Source organism: Coptis chinensis, chromosome 4, assembly GCF_015680905.1.
Source record: "Coptis chinensis isolate HL-2020 chromosome 4, ASM1568090v1, whole genome shotgun sequence".
Lineage (NCBI taxonomy): Eukaryota > Viridiplantae > Streptophyta > Magnoliopsida > Ranunculales > Ranunculaceae > Coptis > Coptis chinensis.
The window spans coordinates 3,173,843-3,194,117 of NC_141459.1; the positions used below are offsets into that span (position 1 = coordinate 3,173,843).

The 20,275-nt window shown below is 38.3% G+C and overlaps 1 protein-coding gene across 1 annotated transcript; it reads right to left on the reverse strand.

The window, feature by feature from the left end:
- Positions 1-235: 235 nt before the first annotated feature.
- Positions 236-11,147, reverse strand: LOC147501238 (ABC transporter C family member 10-like). The gene is given in 12 exon segments (XM_086606248.1): positions 236-641; positions 820-1,059; positions 1,135-1,198; positions 1,568-1,873; positions 1,971-2,185; positions 2,419-2,682; positions 2,685-2,715; positions 3,299-3,463; positions 3,555-4,139; positions 4,597-4,683; positions 4,765-5,085; positions 8,364-11,147. Coding segments are annotated over 12 exon segments (4,431 nt in total). The 5' UTR covers positions 10,413-11,147; the 3' UTR covers positions 236-537.
- Positions 11,148-20,275: the final 9,128 nt, after the last annotated feature.

Consider the following 20,275-nt stretch of genomic DNA (forward strand, 5'->3'; position numbering starts at 1 on the left):
TTTTTTGTTGATATTGTCTATTTTACTTGACTGATTTTTAAACCCTAAAAAGCAAAAAGTTTTTAATCCATCCCAAACGGTGGCTCTGCCCATGATTCTCCTTCAAACCCTAATTTGGATTTCATTGCTCTTTTTGAATTCAAATTGTATGAACGTTAGTGACCTGAAAGACCATGGTATGAACCTTTTATGAACGTTGGCGGTTGGTACCAACTGCAAAGTGACGAGCAGCAAAGAGGAAACATCAAACATATATATGAAGTATTCATTGTAGTGGGCGTTTTAATCATATAACTAAAATAGGCTAAAATATCTCAATTCCTATACTAAATACAGTTGGAGTATACTAATTCCGATACAAAAATATGTACAGCCTCAAATACATGAATCAAAACCTTTGGCCCTTTCCCTGAATCTTTTCTCAGTGCATCCAAAGTTGCATTTTCATACTACTTATTGTCTAACTTGCTAACTCCCCCTTCTCAACCCGTATCTTGTTCGTTCTGGAAACACGTCTATATACATTGGTGTTAACTGTCAGTTAACTTCACTGTGAGACCAGTATTCCTTGACAAGCTGCCCAAACAATGATCCCTCGCGATTCATCAAATTCATCGGTTTGTCGTACTCCACCAGTTTCCCTGAAAAGAAATAAAAACCATCCATCTTTAGAAATAATTCCAACTGTTATGATCCACAGGCCACAACCAATCTAATAACACAAGCAACTAATACTTCCATGATGGTTCATGAAGACAAGTTGTGACATGGTTGCTGTGGTGAAGTTACTTCACTAATTCGGTCAAAGATATAACTCACCATCACTAATAGCAAGCACCATTGTGCAGTCCATCACAGTGGGTATTCTGTGAGCCACTGTGATCACAGTGCAATCGGTAAATTCCGTTCTTATGGTTTTTTGGAGGATTGTATCTGTTGCATTGTCAATTGATGCAGTGGCTTCATCAAGCACCAATATACGACTTCTCCTCAACAGAGCACGGCCCAAACAAAACAATTGCCGCTGTCCCATGCTCCAGTTCGATCCATCTTCTACCACTGCAGCACCAAATTTCTTATTATTAAATCATTCCTCGCTCATAATAAAAGAATCCCAAAAGCTTAAACATTTACCGGGAGCATCCAGACCCTCTTCCTTATCTTGCACGGCCTCTTCCAACTGGCATTTTCTAAGTACCTACAGAAGTGCACACAAAAAATCCAATTACTCTAGTTTTCCTTATACGTACTAAAAAGTTTCTAGTGAGGTTGCACTTACGAAAGTTATATCCAAACTATAAACTATCAAAACTGAAAAATTAAGTAGAAAATATGCACTGTTGTGGTAATTAAATGTTATCTAAGATTGTATACAGTACTTAGATTTTAAAATCATCCGAAAATGTCTCTGTATTATTGCATCCATACTATGTGGACCATTAGGAAGAGACAAATTGGTGGTGCAATAGAGATACAAAAGGGCTTTCAGGAGTTATATATGGTATTCACATTTCTAAGTTGTTGTATAACTCTCTTCATACTAAAGGCCAAACAGAAACTGAAGTACCTCCCATATTTCCAGGTCAGTATGTTGATATAATGGGTCCATATTATATCTCACAGTCCCATTGAAAAGAGTAGGATCTTGAGGGATGATCCCGAAACGTGATCTAAGGTCATGAAGCCCAATGGTGGAAATGTCAAGGCCATCTATGACAATTTTCCCCCCTGCCAGCTCCACCAAACGAAACAAGGCACTGATAAGAGTTGTTTTCCCACTGCCAGTACGTCCGACAATCCCGATCTTGTGCCCACCTTCAATTGTGCAGCTGACACCCATTAGAACAAGTGGAGTATCGGGTCTGTATTTGATCTGTGTGATGAAAACTTTTCTTAGTATATTGATCTTCATAAACCATGAAGCCTAAATTCACATTTTAATTCAAAGTTGCATACACTTAAAAGTTTACCTTCAAATCTTGAATTTCTACTTTGCCAACACTGGGCCAATTGGGAGGTGGGCGATTCTCATCAATAACCAGTGGGGCTTCGCTAGGAATGTGCATGTACTGGTTTAGCCTTTCGACAGATATGATGTAGTTTGCTAGTGTGCAATGATTTTGAATTGAGAAAACCAGGGACATATTCAATGAAAGACTGTATGAAAATGCCATTCCAATAAATCCTGCCACCATAAAATTAGCAATAAAATCACCCATTAGCCAGACAATGACTAAGGTCATCATAATCCAATTTCTGTTCAAGTCCATTCAATAAATCTAACAACAATAAATATATAAAAATAAAGATCTCATCCATCAGACCATTATCAATATAAAATGAAATAAATAAATCTAGTATGTTAACATTGAGGATGGGATAATAACACCCGAAAGTAGAAGAAAAGTTTTAGCTCACCAGGGCTAAAAGTTCCAGGGGGTAGTAAAACCATTGCAAGTGCTGAGGAGGAAATAACAGTGGCACTTAAGATCTCCAAACGCCCAATCAACCACTCATTTGCTGCAAAGTTGTGGAAAAATGGACTAGCATTTGTGTCAATGAGGTCCAAATTCTGAGCAAAGAATCGGTCTTCCTTCTGGAAAGCTCTGATTGTGATTGCCCCTGCTATAGATTCAGCAGCTAGATGGTTGGCTAGCATGGACTTAGTTGTGCCATTGATCCCATCACCTCCTTCGCCGAAGCAAAATAGTATCGCTGTGTGTTCAAAAACACAATTGCAAGTTTAGGAAAAGAGAATCAGGATAACACAAACTAGAGTGATAACAACAACATAACAAGAGAAAACAAGAGGGAAATAAAATTCAATCTGCCAGAAGAAATTCACACATTTCAGAAGAATAATAAAGAAAAACATTCTCCTTTTCCTGTCATACATCTGTCAAATTTGTTGGTAGTGAGGAAGTAGGAGTAGGAGTTTAAAGATGGCAGAGGGATAACGAATCCATATGATCCAACAGAGAGAGTAAAACCATTCCAAGATATACATTTCAGTTTTAGTCCTCATCTTTTTCAGGACAATCAGGCATCTATGAAGTGCAGTACAATACATTATGTTCAAAGAAGAGTTTCCGACCTGTGACCAAAACTTCAACCAAAGAAGCAAGATGGTTAAAATCATACTTGCGTACTATAGAGTAAAGATCAACCCCATGTTCAACCAGCTTCTTAGAGTTTCATGTATGACAAAGGTCATGAAAAGTGAATGTTTAACTATTTCATTTCGGTGCTACTCTTTCTATATCGCAAAAGTAAATCTCTGTATCGATTTAATATTTACCTGTAAGCATATTGCCAAGAAAACCATTGGAATGGAAACAAACAAGACTTGCCAAGTAACAACAGCCAATACTCCTAGATTGGCATATGTATTAGTGGCGGCACCTACGGCAAGAATCAAATTGAATGGGATGTCCAGGTCGACTATACTTAAATCAGCAGAGACCTGTATAAGAAGAAAGAATAACAGAGATAAGCCTCAGTGCCTCACACACCCTTACATAACAAACATTAAGTTCTATCTTGGAGACTCTTACCCGAGTAAGTATCCTTCCCAATGGCGTTGAATCATAAAAAGACATTGGTGCGCGGAAAAGAGAGCTCAGTAATTGTGAGAATAAAGACTTTGATGACTGCAGTCCAAGAGCAACGGCAGAAATAGATCTAAGAAGCAAAAACAATGTGGACAAGAATCCGATAATCAAGTATACTATGATCAGTCGCAATTTGCCAACATGAGGGTCCTCAACCTTCGCGGCCATCCAAGAGTTCTGTAATATTTGGCCGGCCACAAACACAAAATGACCTAGACATGCAAAAGAGAAGTATATGTATCCCTTGTTCTGGTTGAGATACTGTAAATAAGGTTTTAAGCCAGCATCTCCTGATTCTCTCTCTTCTAACTTAATCAACTGATCTGCTGATGCTGCCAATTGTTTATCATTATGTGCTTTCTTAATCTCCCTGGTAGGTGCTGCAGTTCTCTGGGAAGATACAACGTTAGCGAGCCTTTCAGGACCAGCAGTTTCTTTATGGGCATTCACAAGGACCTGAAATTCTTGACTAGTGGCCAATAACTGATGATAAGGAGCAGCATGTAGAATTTCTCCATCTGACATCAACTGTAAAAAAGACATAATAATTGTTTAAGTTACCAAGCAGCCACAACTGGAAAAGTACGGATTACTTGAATTTCTAAATCTCTCATGTAAAGGGTGACATATAAGAGAGGAAAGGTTGAGAACCATCAAAGGATAGAGGCTAAGTGCTAAAATTATATGCTTACGATACAATGTGACAATATCCTAACCCGTGTCAAATTAAATTGAGCTTTGAAGCCCAAAATGTGTGGAGGTGGGCATTGACAGGATATGAGGAATGTTTGTTTTTGAAATGTGTTGGTAACTTTGAACAAATATTAGTATCTTCTCACCCGACTTGGGGCTAGCTCGGCTGGTGTCAACATGCAATAGATCAATGGGCGAAAAAACTTAAATGGAGGTAAGATAAACTAAATTTACAACACAAATCGTCTTAAAAAAATTTAAGTACGTAGTAAAAGGTGGTTTGCACACTAACCAAAACTGAGTCAAATGTGGGGAGAAAGTCGACTTGGTGAGTGACAAGTAGGACTGTCTTCCCTGACAGAGCTTCCATCACATATTCCTGTGACAATACAAGTTAGCTTCCACCAAAAGTCAGTATACACAATAGTGTAGTTTAGGAGGACTATAGTAAAATCTTTACATTAAATAAACTTGTTGCAGTATGAGCATCAACAGCGCTAAATGGATCGTCCAACAGATACACATCTGCGTCCTGGTATAAAGCTCGGGCGAGTTGAATACGCTGCTTTTGACCACCACTGAGATTGACTCCTCGTTCGCCTATTTCAGTGAGGTCACCGAATGGTAGCACCTCAAGGTCTGTCACCAGTGAACACTTCTCCAAAGTTTCTTGGTACCTCTCTTTATTGAAGCTAGATCCGAATAGTATATTTTCTTGAATTGTTCCAGTCTGAATCCATGCTGTCTGAGAAACATAAGCCATCTCCCCATATACTTGAATCTGTAAAATGAAGAAAAAGGCACCATGTCAATCATCTATACCTGTTTATGGTTTTTACTTAAAAAGGGATCTGAGCACTGCCCCAACTTATTCTGAATATAAGTATACATGCTTCTCGACCTTTGACAAAGTTACTAAAGATTTGTAATGTAAGATTTGTTATCATAAGATTTGTAAGATTTGCAATGTAAGATCAGAGTGACAATTGAAGATTTAAAATGTACAAAGTTTTTCCACCAGATGGCTAAGGCTAGGAATAGAGTGAACTACTTGGAAAGTTTATGGATTGAAGGCAAAGATGTGAGAGGGGAGGAAAACCTCAGAGATGGTATTGTGGATTTTTATAATAGACTATATTATGAGTCTTCAGATGTTAGACCTTTCGTGGATGCCATACCTCTTGATGGTATCTCTGGATTGGACAAGGAGATGCTAGAAAACCCGTTTGGAGAGGAAGAGATTTGGGAGGCTATCGAGATTTTGGCAGGAGATAGAGCCCTCGGGCTAGATGGGTTTCCCATTGAGTTCTATAAGAGGTGTTGGGAGACTATTCATGTTGATTTCATGAGTATGGTCGAGGATTTTTTTGACACCGGATTCTAAGTGCACCATCTAAATAACACTTTCATTGCGTTAATTCCAAAAGTGACTGATGCCGACGACATAAGTGATTTGAGGCCTATAAGTCTGGTTGGGAGTGCTTACAAGATTATTTCCAAGTCTATGGCTCTAAGGCTCAAGAAGGTTCTGCACAAAGTGATATCTCAAGAACAAGGAGCGTTTATTCATGATAGGCAAATTCTAGACGGTATCCTTATTGCGAATGAGGCAATTGATGATAGACGGAGAGGTGATAGCTCTCGAGTCGTGTGTAAAATAGATTTAACCAAGGCTTATGACCATGTTAACTGAAAGTTTTTGGATTATATTTTGAGGAGGACGGGTTTTGGAGTGAAGTGGAGAAAATGGGTTCGGAAATGTATCTCTACAGTGTCTTTTTATGTACTTGTTAATGGTTTCCCAGCTGGCTTTTTTAAGAGTTCTAAAGGGCCAAGGCAGGGAGATCCGATTTCCATCTTCTTTTATCTTGGTTGTGATGATTTCTAGAGTTTAATTTGGGGATCCTTGATGGCTTTCGTGTTGGGCATGACAGATTCACATCTCTCACCTCCAATTTGTTGATGATACTTTTAGTTTTCTTGGGACCTCGGTGGATCAAATTAGATGGTTGATAGGTATCCTTTGTTGTTTTTGAGGTCGCGGTCGTGGTCGCAGTGAACTTGTCTAAAAGTAAGATTTATGGTGTAGGTAATGTTTCTGGTCTCGGTGATTTAGGTACGGTTTTGGGGTGTCAAGCTGATTCCTTCCCTTGTACTCGGGGTTGCCTCTTGGAGCAAATTCACGGTCTAAATTCATTTGGGACCCGGTCATTGAAAGAGTCCAGAAGAAATTGGCAAGTTGGAAGTGTAGATATTTATCAAAAGGGGGGTGGTCAGTCCTCATTAAAAGCACCCTAGCTAGTCTCCCTGTCTATTTTATGTCTCTTTTCGTCATTCCAAAAAGTGTTACGAATAAGATTGAAGAAATTATGAGGAACTTTCTTTGGGATGATTTGGACGAACAACATCACTATCACTTGGTTAGGTGGGAGTTGTGTTGTTTGGCTAAGAAGAACAGAGGTTTAGGTCTTTGAGACATGAGTAGTTTTAATCAAGCTTTGTTGGGTAAGTGGTTGTGGCAATTTGGAGAGGAACGTCAGAGTTTGTGGAGAAGAGTGATTGTGTCCCATTTCGGGGAAACTCATTTCGGATAGAATAGTGGTTCGGTTCGTATCTCTTATGGTTGTGGGGTTTGGAAAGGAATCCTTAATGTTTTTCCTATGTTTCTGAAAAGGTGTCCGGTATAAGTTAGGGCTTGGTGACAAGATTCTGTTTTGGGAAGATAGTTGGTTAGAGGGAGGTTCACTTGCTAACGGTTATCCCTTGTTGTTTGGCTTGTCTAGCTTCAAATGTAAACCGGTTACAGATTGCATGGTTAGAACTGAGGTTGGCATATCGTTGAATCTAGGTCTTTGCAGAGCTCTGAATGACTGGGAGATCGATACGTTAGCTTCTCTTATGGCTAGGCTTGATGCGTTACCTTTTTTGACGCAAAACTGTGATAAAAGAGTGTGGTACCCGAGCAAGAAAAGTACTTTCTCTCTGTTAAGTCTTTTTATTTTAGCATTCCTACTTGGTCAAATTCTCATAATCTTTGTGCTCCTATTCTCTCTTTTCCCAATCTAGTCACATGGGGAGTTAAAGTCCCTACCAAGATTTCTTTCTTTGCTTGGACAACCTCCTTAGAGCGTATTTTTACCATTGATATAATCTTCGGAAGCGTAAAAAAATTATTGTTAACTATTGTCAATTGTGTAGGAAAGATGGTGAATCCATGAATCTGTAAATCATGTTTTGTTGGAGTGTCCTTTTTCTTGGAACATTTGGTCTTCTTTCCATTTAGAGTCTTGTTTTTATTGGGTGAGTCCTGGGCAAGTAATGGATTTGTTGAAGGGTTGGGGTCATGGTCCTTTTACCTCATCAGGCAATCGCCTTTGGAGCTTATTACCATTTGCTATTCTGTCGGGTATTTGGATTAAGCGAAATCGTCGACACTTTGAAGGCGTTTCCGCATCTAAGCAGGAGCTTATCATATCTATTAAGGATTTATTATTTCAGTGGTCTAAGATTTTTAAAGAGTTTATGAGTATCCCTTTTGAGTATTTTGTAGTGAGATGGGATAGACTTTTGTATTTAGAAGTAGAATAATTTGTAGATCTCGGGTTAGCCTCCTGTGGCTATGTTTTTAGTTTTATTTTGTTTATTTGTAATAGTAGGCTTTCTCGGCCTACTTTCTTTTCACTTTTAATGAGATTTCATCTTTACCGAGCAAAAAAAAAAAAAAAAAAAAAAAAATTGTTATCGTCTTTGCAAACATTTTCATTGTTTGACTCTCAAGACAGTACTATAGAGTTTAAAGTGACAAGAACCAAAATTGTTTCAATCCACACTAGTAACTGAATATAAATTTCTGGTATTGTTATCAGTATATATATTGGTACTATTATCATGACATATATTAATTTCTACTCAGATTCGTGCTATGATGGTATGCTTGCATACTAACTTACTAAGGGGACATTGTGAATTACAAACTAAAACGAGACTTCTTACAACCCTACTATAATTCATTTAAGCTATGGAGAGAGAAATAAAAGATGAAATGTAATAAGAACACACCTTTCCCTTGGCATTTGAGACTTCTCCAAGAATTGCAGCTAAAAGGGTTGATTTGCCTGAGCCAACCTCTCCACAGATAGCCACCTTTTCACCAGGTTTAACCTCTAGGTTTACGTTTCTTAGCGTGGGCTTCAAATGATTTTCTTCCCACGAAAAATCAGCAGAATTTATAAAGACGGAATTTTTGAGTTCCTTCACATTGAGCTTCTGTCTGACAGTTCCATTCTGCAGCTCTGGTGCCTCGAGAAACCTTATGATCCGGACTAGTGCAACGTTTGCTTGAATAACAACTCCAATAACGTCGGGTATGGATCTAATAGGATCCTGAACAAGACGTAAAGTTGCTACAAATGTGAAAACATTACTAGCGTAAAGAGGAATTCCAAGGAAGTAACATGCTCCAAAAGTAGCAGCTGAGACCAGTACTGGCGAAGAATAAAAGAGAAACCCATTGTATGCTTTACGCAGCTGCACTGCAGATAACCACTTGTATTCCTCTTTCCTCAACTTTTCTATAACATTCTTGAAATGAGTCTCCCAAGCATACAGCTTCAACACCTTCATGTTCACAAGGGCCTCTGATGTAGCCTTCAGTCTTTTGTCTTGTGCCTCCATGAGCTTAGTCTGGAACTTGTGTTGTAGTTTTGCCAGGGGAGTATTGCAGAGAACAGTTAGAACAATTACAAACAATGCTGCAATTGTTGCAATCCCAACAGCATGAATAAGAATGCCTAATGCAATACACAACTGGAGGCTTGTTGTCCACGTTTGGTGGAACCAATAGGGAAATTCACCTATTCTATAAGCATCTACTGTGACATAGTTCATTATTTCCCCAGATGAATGCTTCAACTTAGCAGCATTAGAGAGTCTCATTTGCTTCTTGAATATGGCTGCCGAGAGTAAAGACCTTACTTGGAGGCCGACAATTCTACTACGGAAGTACCACTGCCTCTGTGATAAAGATTCTAAGCATTTAGCAAGGAATAGAAATAAAGCCAAAACATAGCCCTCATGCTTAAAAGCTTGTTTTCCTTCAGCAACCTCAATAAAAGCATTAAGAAGGAGAGGACCGCAAGACAGAGTCAGTATTTTAAGCAGTGCAAAGAGCCCAGAAATTAAAATTCCTTTCCACTGGTAGACAATTATTGTCCACAAAATTGAAGGTGGATTGGATGGTCTAATCTGCCTTTGTATGTTCAGTTGCTCCATAAATAATGAATAACATGACTTTGCACAATCAACTTCACGCATCCGAGGAATATCTTCATCCTCAAGAGTTTTCTCCTTACCCATCTTCATCAAAGGGTTCAACCACCAAAATGACATTGTACTAAAAAATCCAGCTTTTGCAAAGGGAGATATGTTCGTATCAGAGTCAGTTATACTACTTCCGTCAGTCTCACCATTCAAGCGTGTATAGACACCATTACCCTTTATAGTCTGTCCAGTTTCCTCATATTCATTCCTAAAAGCACATAATAGCAACATAACTGCACCTGGAAGAGATAAAACATCTAAAACAAGCCTGACGGATACTTCTTTGTTTGAAATGACATTTATAAGAGAGAAAACACACAGAATCCCAGCATACAAGCAAGCTAGTATCGACCATGGTCTCAGAAAGTGTTTAGAGAGTTTTCTTGCTTTGAGGCTCACTGTTAAACTCGCAAACAACCATGTAACACCTTGAAACAATACCACCAACCACCAATGCAGTGGTAAAGCAGTCCCCCATCGTTTCAACTGCTCTCGCAACATCCAAATCCCTAAACCTAAGTAAAGCACTCCTAAACAGCCATTAAAGACTGCAGACGATCCCTCTAAATGGGAAAATCGCTTAAAACGTATAGGAATCTGTATTTTTCTCGACGAAGACTTGCAAAGTAGGCTGAAAAAGAAAATGAATAAGAGTACGATATTGAAGAAAAGGACAGAGACATGGTTGATGCATGAACTTGGATCCGTAATTGACACAAAACTTGAACCACATTCCTTCCCAACACAATTAGGTTCCTTGCAAAACAGAACCCAAAGATCGTCCTTCATGTTTTTATCCTTTAAATAATCCTTCAAGTTCTGCACTCATATTAGCTCAACTGCACAATTAGATCCCCACAAGTCAAATAGTACTTTTTTTTTTCTCTAATACATCATTTAAGAACGGCGGAAAAAGTTGCATAGTAATACACTATAACTGCGTTTAACACATTTTTGCTTGCCAAAAACAGGGAAAGCACTCATTTGCACACATTATAAAAATCTAAACAACAATCCAATCTCCCAACTGCAATAGTTCATACTTCATAGAATATCAAAACAATGGAAATAAATTTTCTTATTTTAAGTTAAACAAACAGCTTTAAATTTGGCTCAGGCCAATAATCAACTTTTCTAAAACATGTATAAATATACATTTTTTTCAATATAGAATATAAAATACATATTAATACAAAAGTAGACTCTGAATGGCCAAATGGGATTGATCTTGTTCCTCAAGTTCTGAAAACAGCATGCTTTTCGTAATTCTGTTCTTCTGAGAATGTAATCTCTTTTCGGGCTAATGTTCTCCTGCAAAACTGGAATAACAGCTAAGCTGAAAGGAATATCGGCCACTGAAAACCAGTAAATAAAACAGATAAACCGGTTTTTGAATATCGGTAATATATAGTGAAAGAAGAAGCAAAGTTCAAATGAAACTCTTCCTCACTCTCTTCGCTGCTGCTGAAACGATCATAAATGAAATACATTTATAAGTGTGCGGTTCTGCAAGGAATTTGGAAGTCGTCACGGCTCACGTAATATAATAAATATCTTGGTCAAGTTCGTCGTTTTCTGCAGAGTTTCGATGATTTTATATCGACGTACACCCAATTAATAACCCATAATGTCAATCTGTTCCCAAGTAGTAACCACTCTTCAATTTTGATTTTTCAACCTCACTTTTAACCACTCTTCAATTTTGATTTTTCAACCTCACTTTTGACACTTTTGCTTTTCTCCTTATTTTCAAACAATGCCCACGTGGACATCGCAACTTCTCTCTCTACTGCAACACTCTCCTTATTTGAAGTGATTTGAAGTGATTTGATGAGTGTGTGGATAGATACCACGTGATTATCTTAGAGATGAAAAGATGCAAATGAGCGGTCCGCTTAACGATCTCAGTGGTTTAAAAGCCTCGAGATTCGTAAATATTAAGATGGACCGGTTATTTACATTAACATCGTTTCATATATACTATTTTTATTATAAAAATTATTTTTAATAAGAAAAATGTATAAATAATAAGATTCTTGTAAAAATAACAAGAATAATGGTAAAAAACATGAATAATGGATAAGATTCTTGTAAAAATAACAAGAATAATGGTAAAAAACATGAATAATGGATAAGATTCTTGTAAAAATAACAAGATAAAAATCATGAATTAAACCAACTCATGTATTAAACCCTTAAAACTAAGCAAAATCTACACAGCATTCACAGGACATGTTCTGGTTCTACAACTATCATCAACAAAAATTACAAAAATACCAGAAACTAAGACAAAACATAAACCCCAACATAAAAACTGAACAGAACATAACAACAGAACATAACAACCCTTAATCTTCATCGTCTTCATCTTTCTCATCGTCTTCATCTTCCTCCTCGTCTTCATCATCGCCATCATCCCGGAACCGAACTATCATCATCATTTGGTCTTCCCACATGTAATCGGTAGGGTCTTCAACAAAATAAGGATCATACATCTCTTCTTCTTCATCGTCTTCTTCTTCATCGGCAGAAGTCATCAATAGAATAACTATCCCACATTTTCTCGCATTTCGTCACTTGAGTAATCGATTGGTTTCACCGCTTGAACATCGGGGAACAGGCATGTTGATAACTTTGGTAGATTTAACTTTGGTAGATTGTTGCTTTGTTGGTAGATTGTTGCTAATGTGAAAAAGAATATTAGAATGTGAGAGAGATCAAATTTTAGATAACTATTTCAAAGATAAATGTTTGCGGGAAACGAGGCGTTGTAATTATGTGGGGTGGTTAGTTTTCTTTTCACCTTACCGTAAATGGTCATCATGACACACAAACAATGAAGGGACAAGCAAGACCAAAATTAATTTAGAAAATGAAGTGAATTTTGACCCTTTGTCAAACCCAATGTAATTCGTTTGTTGCCATATTAGAGGACATGCAAGTATGCAACTTCGACTAAATTACCGAAATTAACCCATAAATGGATAAATGGATGAATGAATAATTTGGGTACCCATAAATAATTATCAATGTACAAGAAAGTTCTTGATAGTCTTAAGGCCACAATATAGTTATTCATTGATGATGATCTAATATGAATATCATTATTTTGGCGGGAAATTTGAGGATTGACATGTGTCCCCAATTTGTAGAAGACCTTTTATTTATTTAAAGGCAATCAAACCATTTTTTTTCTTTTTTCAAATACCCATGTTTATTTCATGATATCTAGTGGCAAGCATGCTTCGCATGTTAAAAAGCTTCATGTAGAATGTTAATCTTTATCTTGAATTTTTGATTTTTTTTTAACCTTATTAGAATTAATTATTTAGACAATGTATAGTAAAGTTTCGATAGTTCTAGGGTAGGAATATGTTTGTTCATTTGATAGAGGAATCAACATGGACATCAGTATTTTGGCGGGAAATGAAGTTGGGTACCCAATGAAGTCTGACACGTGGAGGGAAATGACTTTGGAACGTACGTATCACATTAACCGAAACTTAAAGAAATCAATTGGGAATTAGGGGGAAAAACTGTCCTAGTGAAGCTCAATTAAATTTGGAAACCCTAATTTTTAGTTTCACTTCAATCTCCATATTATAACCCCACCCTCATTTTATCTTTACGGTTCGAATTATTGGTGGAGAAATGAGGAAGCTTAACCTGACATGTAGGATTTTGAGAATTCCTGTTTTCGAAGCTTTTTGCAAATCCAAAAAAATATGCACGCAACAACTACACTAGTTTGTGCCATAGTTAGCTATAAAGTTGGTAGACTTTGCTATCGGATTGGTAACAAAGATTTGGTATTCAAGAAGAGTGATGTTGCATTGATTATGGGTCTTAGTGTAAACTCTGTTGCTAACTCATTCTACACCACTGACATGAAGAACAACACATCAGAATTTCGTGCTAGGTTTTTTAAAGGAAACACTGTTAGTGAGACATAAATATTAGATGCTTTAGTGGTGGCAAAATCCAGTGGTAGTGAAGATAAAAGTGATATATTTAGGCTCAATAGGTTGTATGTGCTGCTCCAAGTTATGCTTCCTGGATCTTCTAGGATTTGTAGATGGAAGGTATGTTGATCTTGCAGAGGACCTAGCTGCTTTTGATCAGTTTCCATAGGGCACACCTTGCTTTGAGATGTTGGAATACTGTTTGGATGATATTTACAAAAATGTGTTAGCTAAGAAGGACTCCTTTGCAGTTTATGGTTGTGTTATTTGTTTTGATATTTGGGCATACCTTCACATCCCCTCTCTTGGGGCTCCTAGGGCATTGAATGGTAAATTCCCAAGAATACTAGATTGGGTTCAGTTGCCTCCCAAGAACTTACATCTCCAGACCTGGAAGAAAAAGCTCGAGCCTCTTAAGGGTAAGGTTGTTGCCTTTGACACTTTGGATATTGAAGAAGAAGAAATGAATGAAGATGTAATGAAGGTGGATTTCAACCAACAGCCACAAAGCCGCTTCGGTTTTGAGAGGAGATGCTTCGAGGCAGCACACCTTACCGAAAGGCCTTGTAAGCATATTATTGAAACTCTGCATTGTTGATTATAAACTCTACATTGTTGATTATAAACTCTGCATTGCATTGTTGATTATAAACTCTGCATTGTTAATTATATTACGCGAATTGGATACATCATGAATGCATTTGACATCCATTGCATTTATAAGAAAGGTTCTTAAACTGAAAATATCGGGGAAGTATATATTACATTTGTGTTGACTCACGGGATAGGTTCTTAAACTTGATATATCGAAACTCTATGGTATTTTTATGTTAACTCATCGATAAGATAGGTTAAGAACCGGATATATCAGGGAACTTTATGTTAGTGCTCATAAGGTAGATAGGACTCATAAGATAGGACTCTATGATACACCGCAATGCTTACTTTAACTAACTTTTGAATACGGTTAGGGTGGCTCGGAATGACATCAAGTCTGAAATTAGGACAGGTTTGGAGACAATACCGCTTAAAAGGGTTTTACTGAGGGTGGGAAGAAAAGTGGATTGGGTGAACCATCATCATCCCGGGGGTTGTGAAGGGACCAAGAACAAAGAAAACAAGGGGAAGAAGGCGCGGTCTACAGACCAATGCCGATCTTTGTTGTCAAAAACCTACTACACGGTTTGTTAAGAATAAGGTTAAAAGTTTGTTAAGGAAGAAGTCGCGTGTCTACCCTACCTTCTAAGAGAAAGTCATCATCCCCACCTTCTAAGAGGAAGTCATCATCCTTTAAGAAAGTTACATTTGATCTTTCACATGAGGTTGAAGAAAATAGAAAAAGAGGAGTGAAACGGGGTTTAAAATGGTAAGGAGGAGGGTGAAGAGAAACATAGTATCAAAGAGAAGTGAGAGTCCACCACCAAGGTTAAGTAAAGTAGAGGCTGTAAAGGCTAGCAAAAGGCAAACAATTTTGAAAAGAAGTCAAGTCAGTGAGAAAAGAAAAGACATGGAGGCTAAGAGCAAGGAAGCTAACAAACCAAAAAGAAGAAGAAATTTGATTGGTTTAGGTGAGGAAGAAGAAGACGGAGAGGGAGAGGGTAGTGAAACCGATCTTGTTCAAGAGTAGGATGATGTATTAAGAGATATTAGTGAAGAGTTACCCAAGACTCCTCATGATGACCAGGTGATGGGGGAAGACCATGTACATGGTTTTTTCCAAGAACCTGAACATGAACATGAAGGCCCTTATGATAATGATGAGGGTGCTCCAGAGTTTTTAGTTGAGGAGGTTGAAGAGGGTTGTAAATACCTACAAATGTCAAGAGAATGTGGTTCAGGAGTCTTTGAGCAATGAAGTCGCGGGGAAGAGGGTGTGAAAGAGCCCGTTGATGAGAATGTGGTTGGCCAAAGTTCCCTAGTGGAAGTCTATAATATGGATGTTGTTGAGCATGTGCCATTTATTAGTCCCTTGGACATTGCTCCCGTGATGGTCCCCCCGCCTACACCTAATGTTGATGTTCCTCCAATGATGATGTTGATATTGATGGGGAAGAAGTCCCGAACTTCGTAAATGGAGAAGGTCACATTTTCTCGCTTTAGTTTCTTGCGATCGACATAACCGACTTACTGTATTGTCACCCACAACCGCCAAACCTTTGAGGTAGATAGTCGACTAAAATCTATTGTTGTTATGAAATCTAAAATGATAATGTGATGTTGGGAGAACGTGATAATGATGTAGATGATGATGATCTTTGTGGAGGGGAAATGGTGGTCCCCGATGTAGTGCGATACAGAGTCAAATGGCAAGTGAAATGGAAAAGAAAACTGAAAAAACACACCAAAGAAGAAAGAAGAGAAGGGAAGGGATGCAAGGTCAGCCATGGGAAGAAAACATCGGACATGAATGTGATGAACCCGATCAAGTTTTGTTCGCCAAAACATTTATCAAGAAAACCACCACCAAAGGTGACCTCCTCATCTTACAATACTATTGGAAGATGTTCACAAGGTTGTACAGTCCACAAAACTGTTTAGATGCTAGAGTGTTTGGATACAACCAGTCTATTTAAGTGCAAAGTTTCCATTCATTGCATGGAAGAGAGTGGGTAGATGGGGAGGTCAATACACAACTAACATATTATCTTACATATTAACTAGCAGCAACTAACATATTAACCATCGAACTAACATATTAACCATAAAGAACCGCATAATAATGTTTAAAATTCTATGACTCAGGTGATCACCATATATGTGAAGCTGTTGATCAGGTGGTACATCCAACATTGTAAGGAAAATGGCATTCCAGAAGAAGAAACATATACTATCATTGAGGATGTATACTTTTCTGTAAGTTGTATCTCATTAGTTGATGGAATTTGTTTTGTATAGTTTACCTTTACTGATGAAGTACTTTTATGATTTTGTTGATGTAGAAATTCATGAAAGCAGAGTATACAAACTTTAAGAAGAAGATGGAAGACCAAACCTTGGTGCAACTCGATGACAAAGAGTAGATAGTGGTGCATTATCATCCACATGAAGTTGTTAAAGAGTACTTAGACCTTATGAAAGGAAGAATTAGAGATCAAGCACACCCATCCAGGGCAATGGGTCTTATCATTCCTCTTCAAGTTGAAGGTAGCCATTGGGTTCTTGAAGTTTACAATTTTGGAAAGAGAAAAATCTACAACTATGATTCTCTTGGTCTCAAGAAAGTTTCACGATGAGCAACTTGCTATAGAGACTTGTCTTACTTATGTCATGAGGTGTCTTTGATCCATCGTCACCTCATGATTTGGGGAGCCCCTTTGGGCTCGTGAGTTTGTGCCTGTTACTCAACAACCAGATACAAATAGTTGTGGCCTATTTTGCCTAGCCTATCTAGGATCGCCTTCCGAGGGGTGTACCGAGGAAGTAAACAAAATAGATATGCAACCCCATCGAATGAGGAAGAGGATTGGAATGGATATAATTAATTGTGGGTTAAATCCAGATAATCGTTTCAAAAAGCGCACAAGAGCAATTGGAGAAGAGTTTGGAGGATGTTAAAGAAGCCCGATGCGTGAGCGGGGAATCACTATGAAACGGCTTGGTGGATGCTACTTCTTCTATTTTGTGTTTAGTGAAACAAATTTCTTCTAATTTTAGTATCTAATTTTAGTATATAATATCATTTCAGGGTTAATATCATCAGCTACTTAATTTGTGATGATGGAATTTGTCATTCATTGCTTCATGCTTTCATGGAGTGATGAGTTAAGTTTTTAGTGAAGCATTTTTATGGAATTAGTTGTCGATAGGTCCCGCGAATGCAATATGGTTATTGGAATATAATGTTTCATCAAACATTTGTGTATAGTTTAGGGGGGAAATGTTTTTGGGGGGAATAGTTTGGCCAACACCACTGGGCGGAAAAATAGTGTGTTTCCTTTATAAGTACAAACTGGGTTGCCTTTTTTGGTCCATCCCATTTCTCTTTTTTTTTCTCGTTCAAAATGGGTGGGGGTGAGGATTCTACCAAGAATAATACAAATGTTAGTTCATCATCAACCAACTATAGCAAATGTTTTGAGTGTGGGGGAAACTGGCACCGGAAGATCAATCGTCCATGGGCAACACTACGACCTTGTCGCTATGCTCCAAGCATCTGAATATGAGGTATGGTGTAAATTACAAAGCCACATAGTCCGGGGAAGAAGGTTTCTCTCATGCAGGGCCGATCCATGCAAGGGTTTTAAATGGATAAATCTAGAAGGTGAAGGGACACATAAGGCTAAAGCACACCGCTAGTGAAGCAAAGGTGACAAAGGAAAACCAGGGTTGCAAATCACCATTGATGGTCCTATTAAAATGAAAATAGAGGGCGTGTTGATGATGTTAGCCTACTTGTAAAGAAACTATCCATTAGAGATATTAATAGTTATCGGTGTTGATGACCATGTCATTGTTATAGTTCTTGATATTAATAGTACAAGAAGATGTCCGTTCAAACCAAATTAATTATGAAACCAAAATTGCCAACTAAAACTATCCAAAATATCAACCCCGGTAAAGCAGTAAACTAACAATTTACCACTAAAATATATGCAACTGCAAGTGCCAATTTCAAACAAACAAACCAAAGCTGCCACTATTGGTGATTGGTTAAAAGAAAGATCATATGTACTCTTCATATGCAAAATCTGGTGGAATCCCAGCTGAAAAATCAATCCATTTAGCATCATCGGGTGGCCGTGCAAGTTGCCTTATCAGGTCCAAGACCACCACAACGCTATACACCTTCTTCTTTGGGACTCCCTCTCCTTTAGAGCTTTCTCTTTTTACGTGGTCTTCGGGCATCACCTCATCAACGGGTGGACGGACGATGTTGCCATCATAAACCCAAACCCACTGTTCTTTTCCTCTTAATGGTGTCCAATTCTCTCTATATGTATCCATCATCGTTTCTTTTGTGTACCAATGCAAGCAAAAGTCATATGCACATAGCTTACAGTGATCGATTGCCTTCATAGCATGGCTACAAGGAAGACCAACTTGTTGAAAGAAACCGCATGTGCAAGTCCTCTCCAAAAGGTCTACGGTGTCGATGACGGTCTAGTGATTGCTGAGTAAACGCGTGCTCACTTGCCTTTGTTGGGCCGCGGAAACGCCTACTCGAATATCTCGACGCCGAGATGAGCACTTCCTCACTGATTTGGTCAGTTTGTCTTGACTTTGACGCCATCACCCGGTAGTCATAAAATGTTTCATTATGTTCAACCCGATACCATTGACAAGAGATGTCAATCGCATAGCTCTCCTCGAAGTATCATCTTGTTCCAGCTCTCTATGTGATTTGTGTAGCAAATGTCATACCTTCTCATTGGAGCAAAAGCACAACACCATGACTCTTTCGAATCTTTTACAATCTTTGTATAACCTTGCTGTTGGCACAATAAATTTGGCTCATAAGTCTTACAAATTCTGCCTGTTCATAAGTTTCAAGGCTCTCTTCACCTTCCTTTTTTCTCTCTTGCTTAGTCATACAATTTGAAATGTTGTGCACAAAAGCAATGGACCGACATTAGGAAGTATTTTAGGCACGGCTTTGAAGAATGCTTACATGCCTATCGAGAGAAGAACAAAGTTTTGTCTCGGTCCCAACAACAAGGTCTCTTAACTTTTCCGTAAACCAATCCCAAAGTGGTCATTATTTTCCTTTGGGACTATGGCAAATGCAATTGGAAACAAGTGGCTATCGCCATCAGCGCGATAGCAGTTAGTATGATTGAGTTGTACCTACCCTCGCCATGAAAGTGCCATCAATCATAATCAATGGACGAAGACATCTTTTGTAAGCTCTGACGGGTTGACGCCAGAAAGCTCACAAACAAACGCTCAAACTTGTGCTTTCGTGGGGTCAATGATGTTTGCAGCTCGGTGAAACAATCAATCCACTCTTTTAAGTTATTTACAATAATTTGGCAACATTTGGTACGAGTGACTAAAGCTTCCCCTTATCTGCCTAAGCAAAAAGCGAAACAAACATAAGTTAGGTTGTTGCTACTATTCAAGCGTTCATTAGTTGTCGATATAACCAAGGCATTACCTTTTGCATTGCAATTTCTTTTGCTTCCAAGCAACTTTATACAACACATTTGTCCGGTGTGCCTTTAACCTCCAACTGCGAACTGTTTTCGAGCCATATCAATATTGTCCCTAAGTTTCAATTTCACAACTTCAAACCCATTTTGCATCACCGGTTTATTAGTTGCAATTGCTTTATCTTGCGAACATGTACGTATTAGCCTCAAGGTTATAATAACCCATATATCAAAACCGGGTGGTCGGCTTTGCAAACAAATGAAATGTGCAAACCAGAGACTTACACTTCATATAAATCCTCTCGTGAGAAGAAGCTCGCGACGACGCAAATCAAACATGTTTGCTATCGTATTTGACTTCATGTCTTTTATAAGATCATCCCGTAGGATAGTGTTGTCCTACTTTAGGAGGAAACAAACTTCAGTTCACATGAGGAGGAGTTACATCCACTTTAGCTGGTGTTTCCGGACTATGGGAAGAGTTTTAAGAGGATCATATCCTTGATGTAAGTCTTCGACCGAGATCTTTCATAATCAATAAGCAGAGCATCAACCATTCCATTTGTTTCAATATCGTGTTCACTTTGGCCTTCCTCATCAT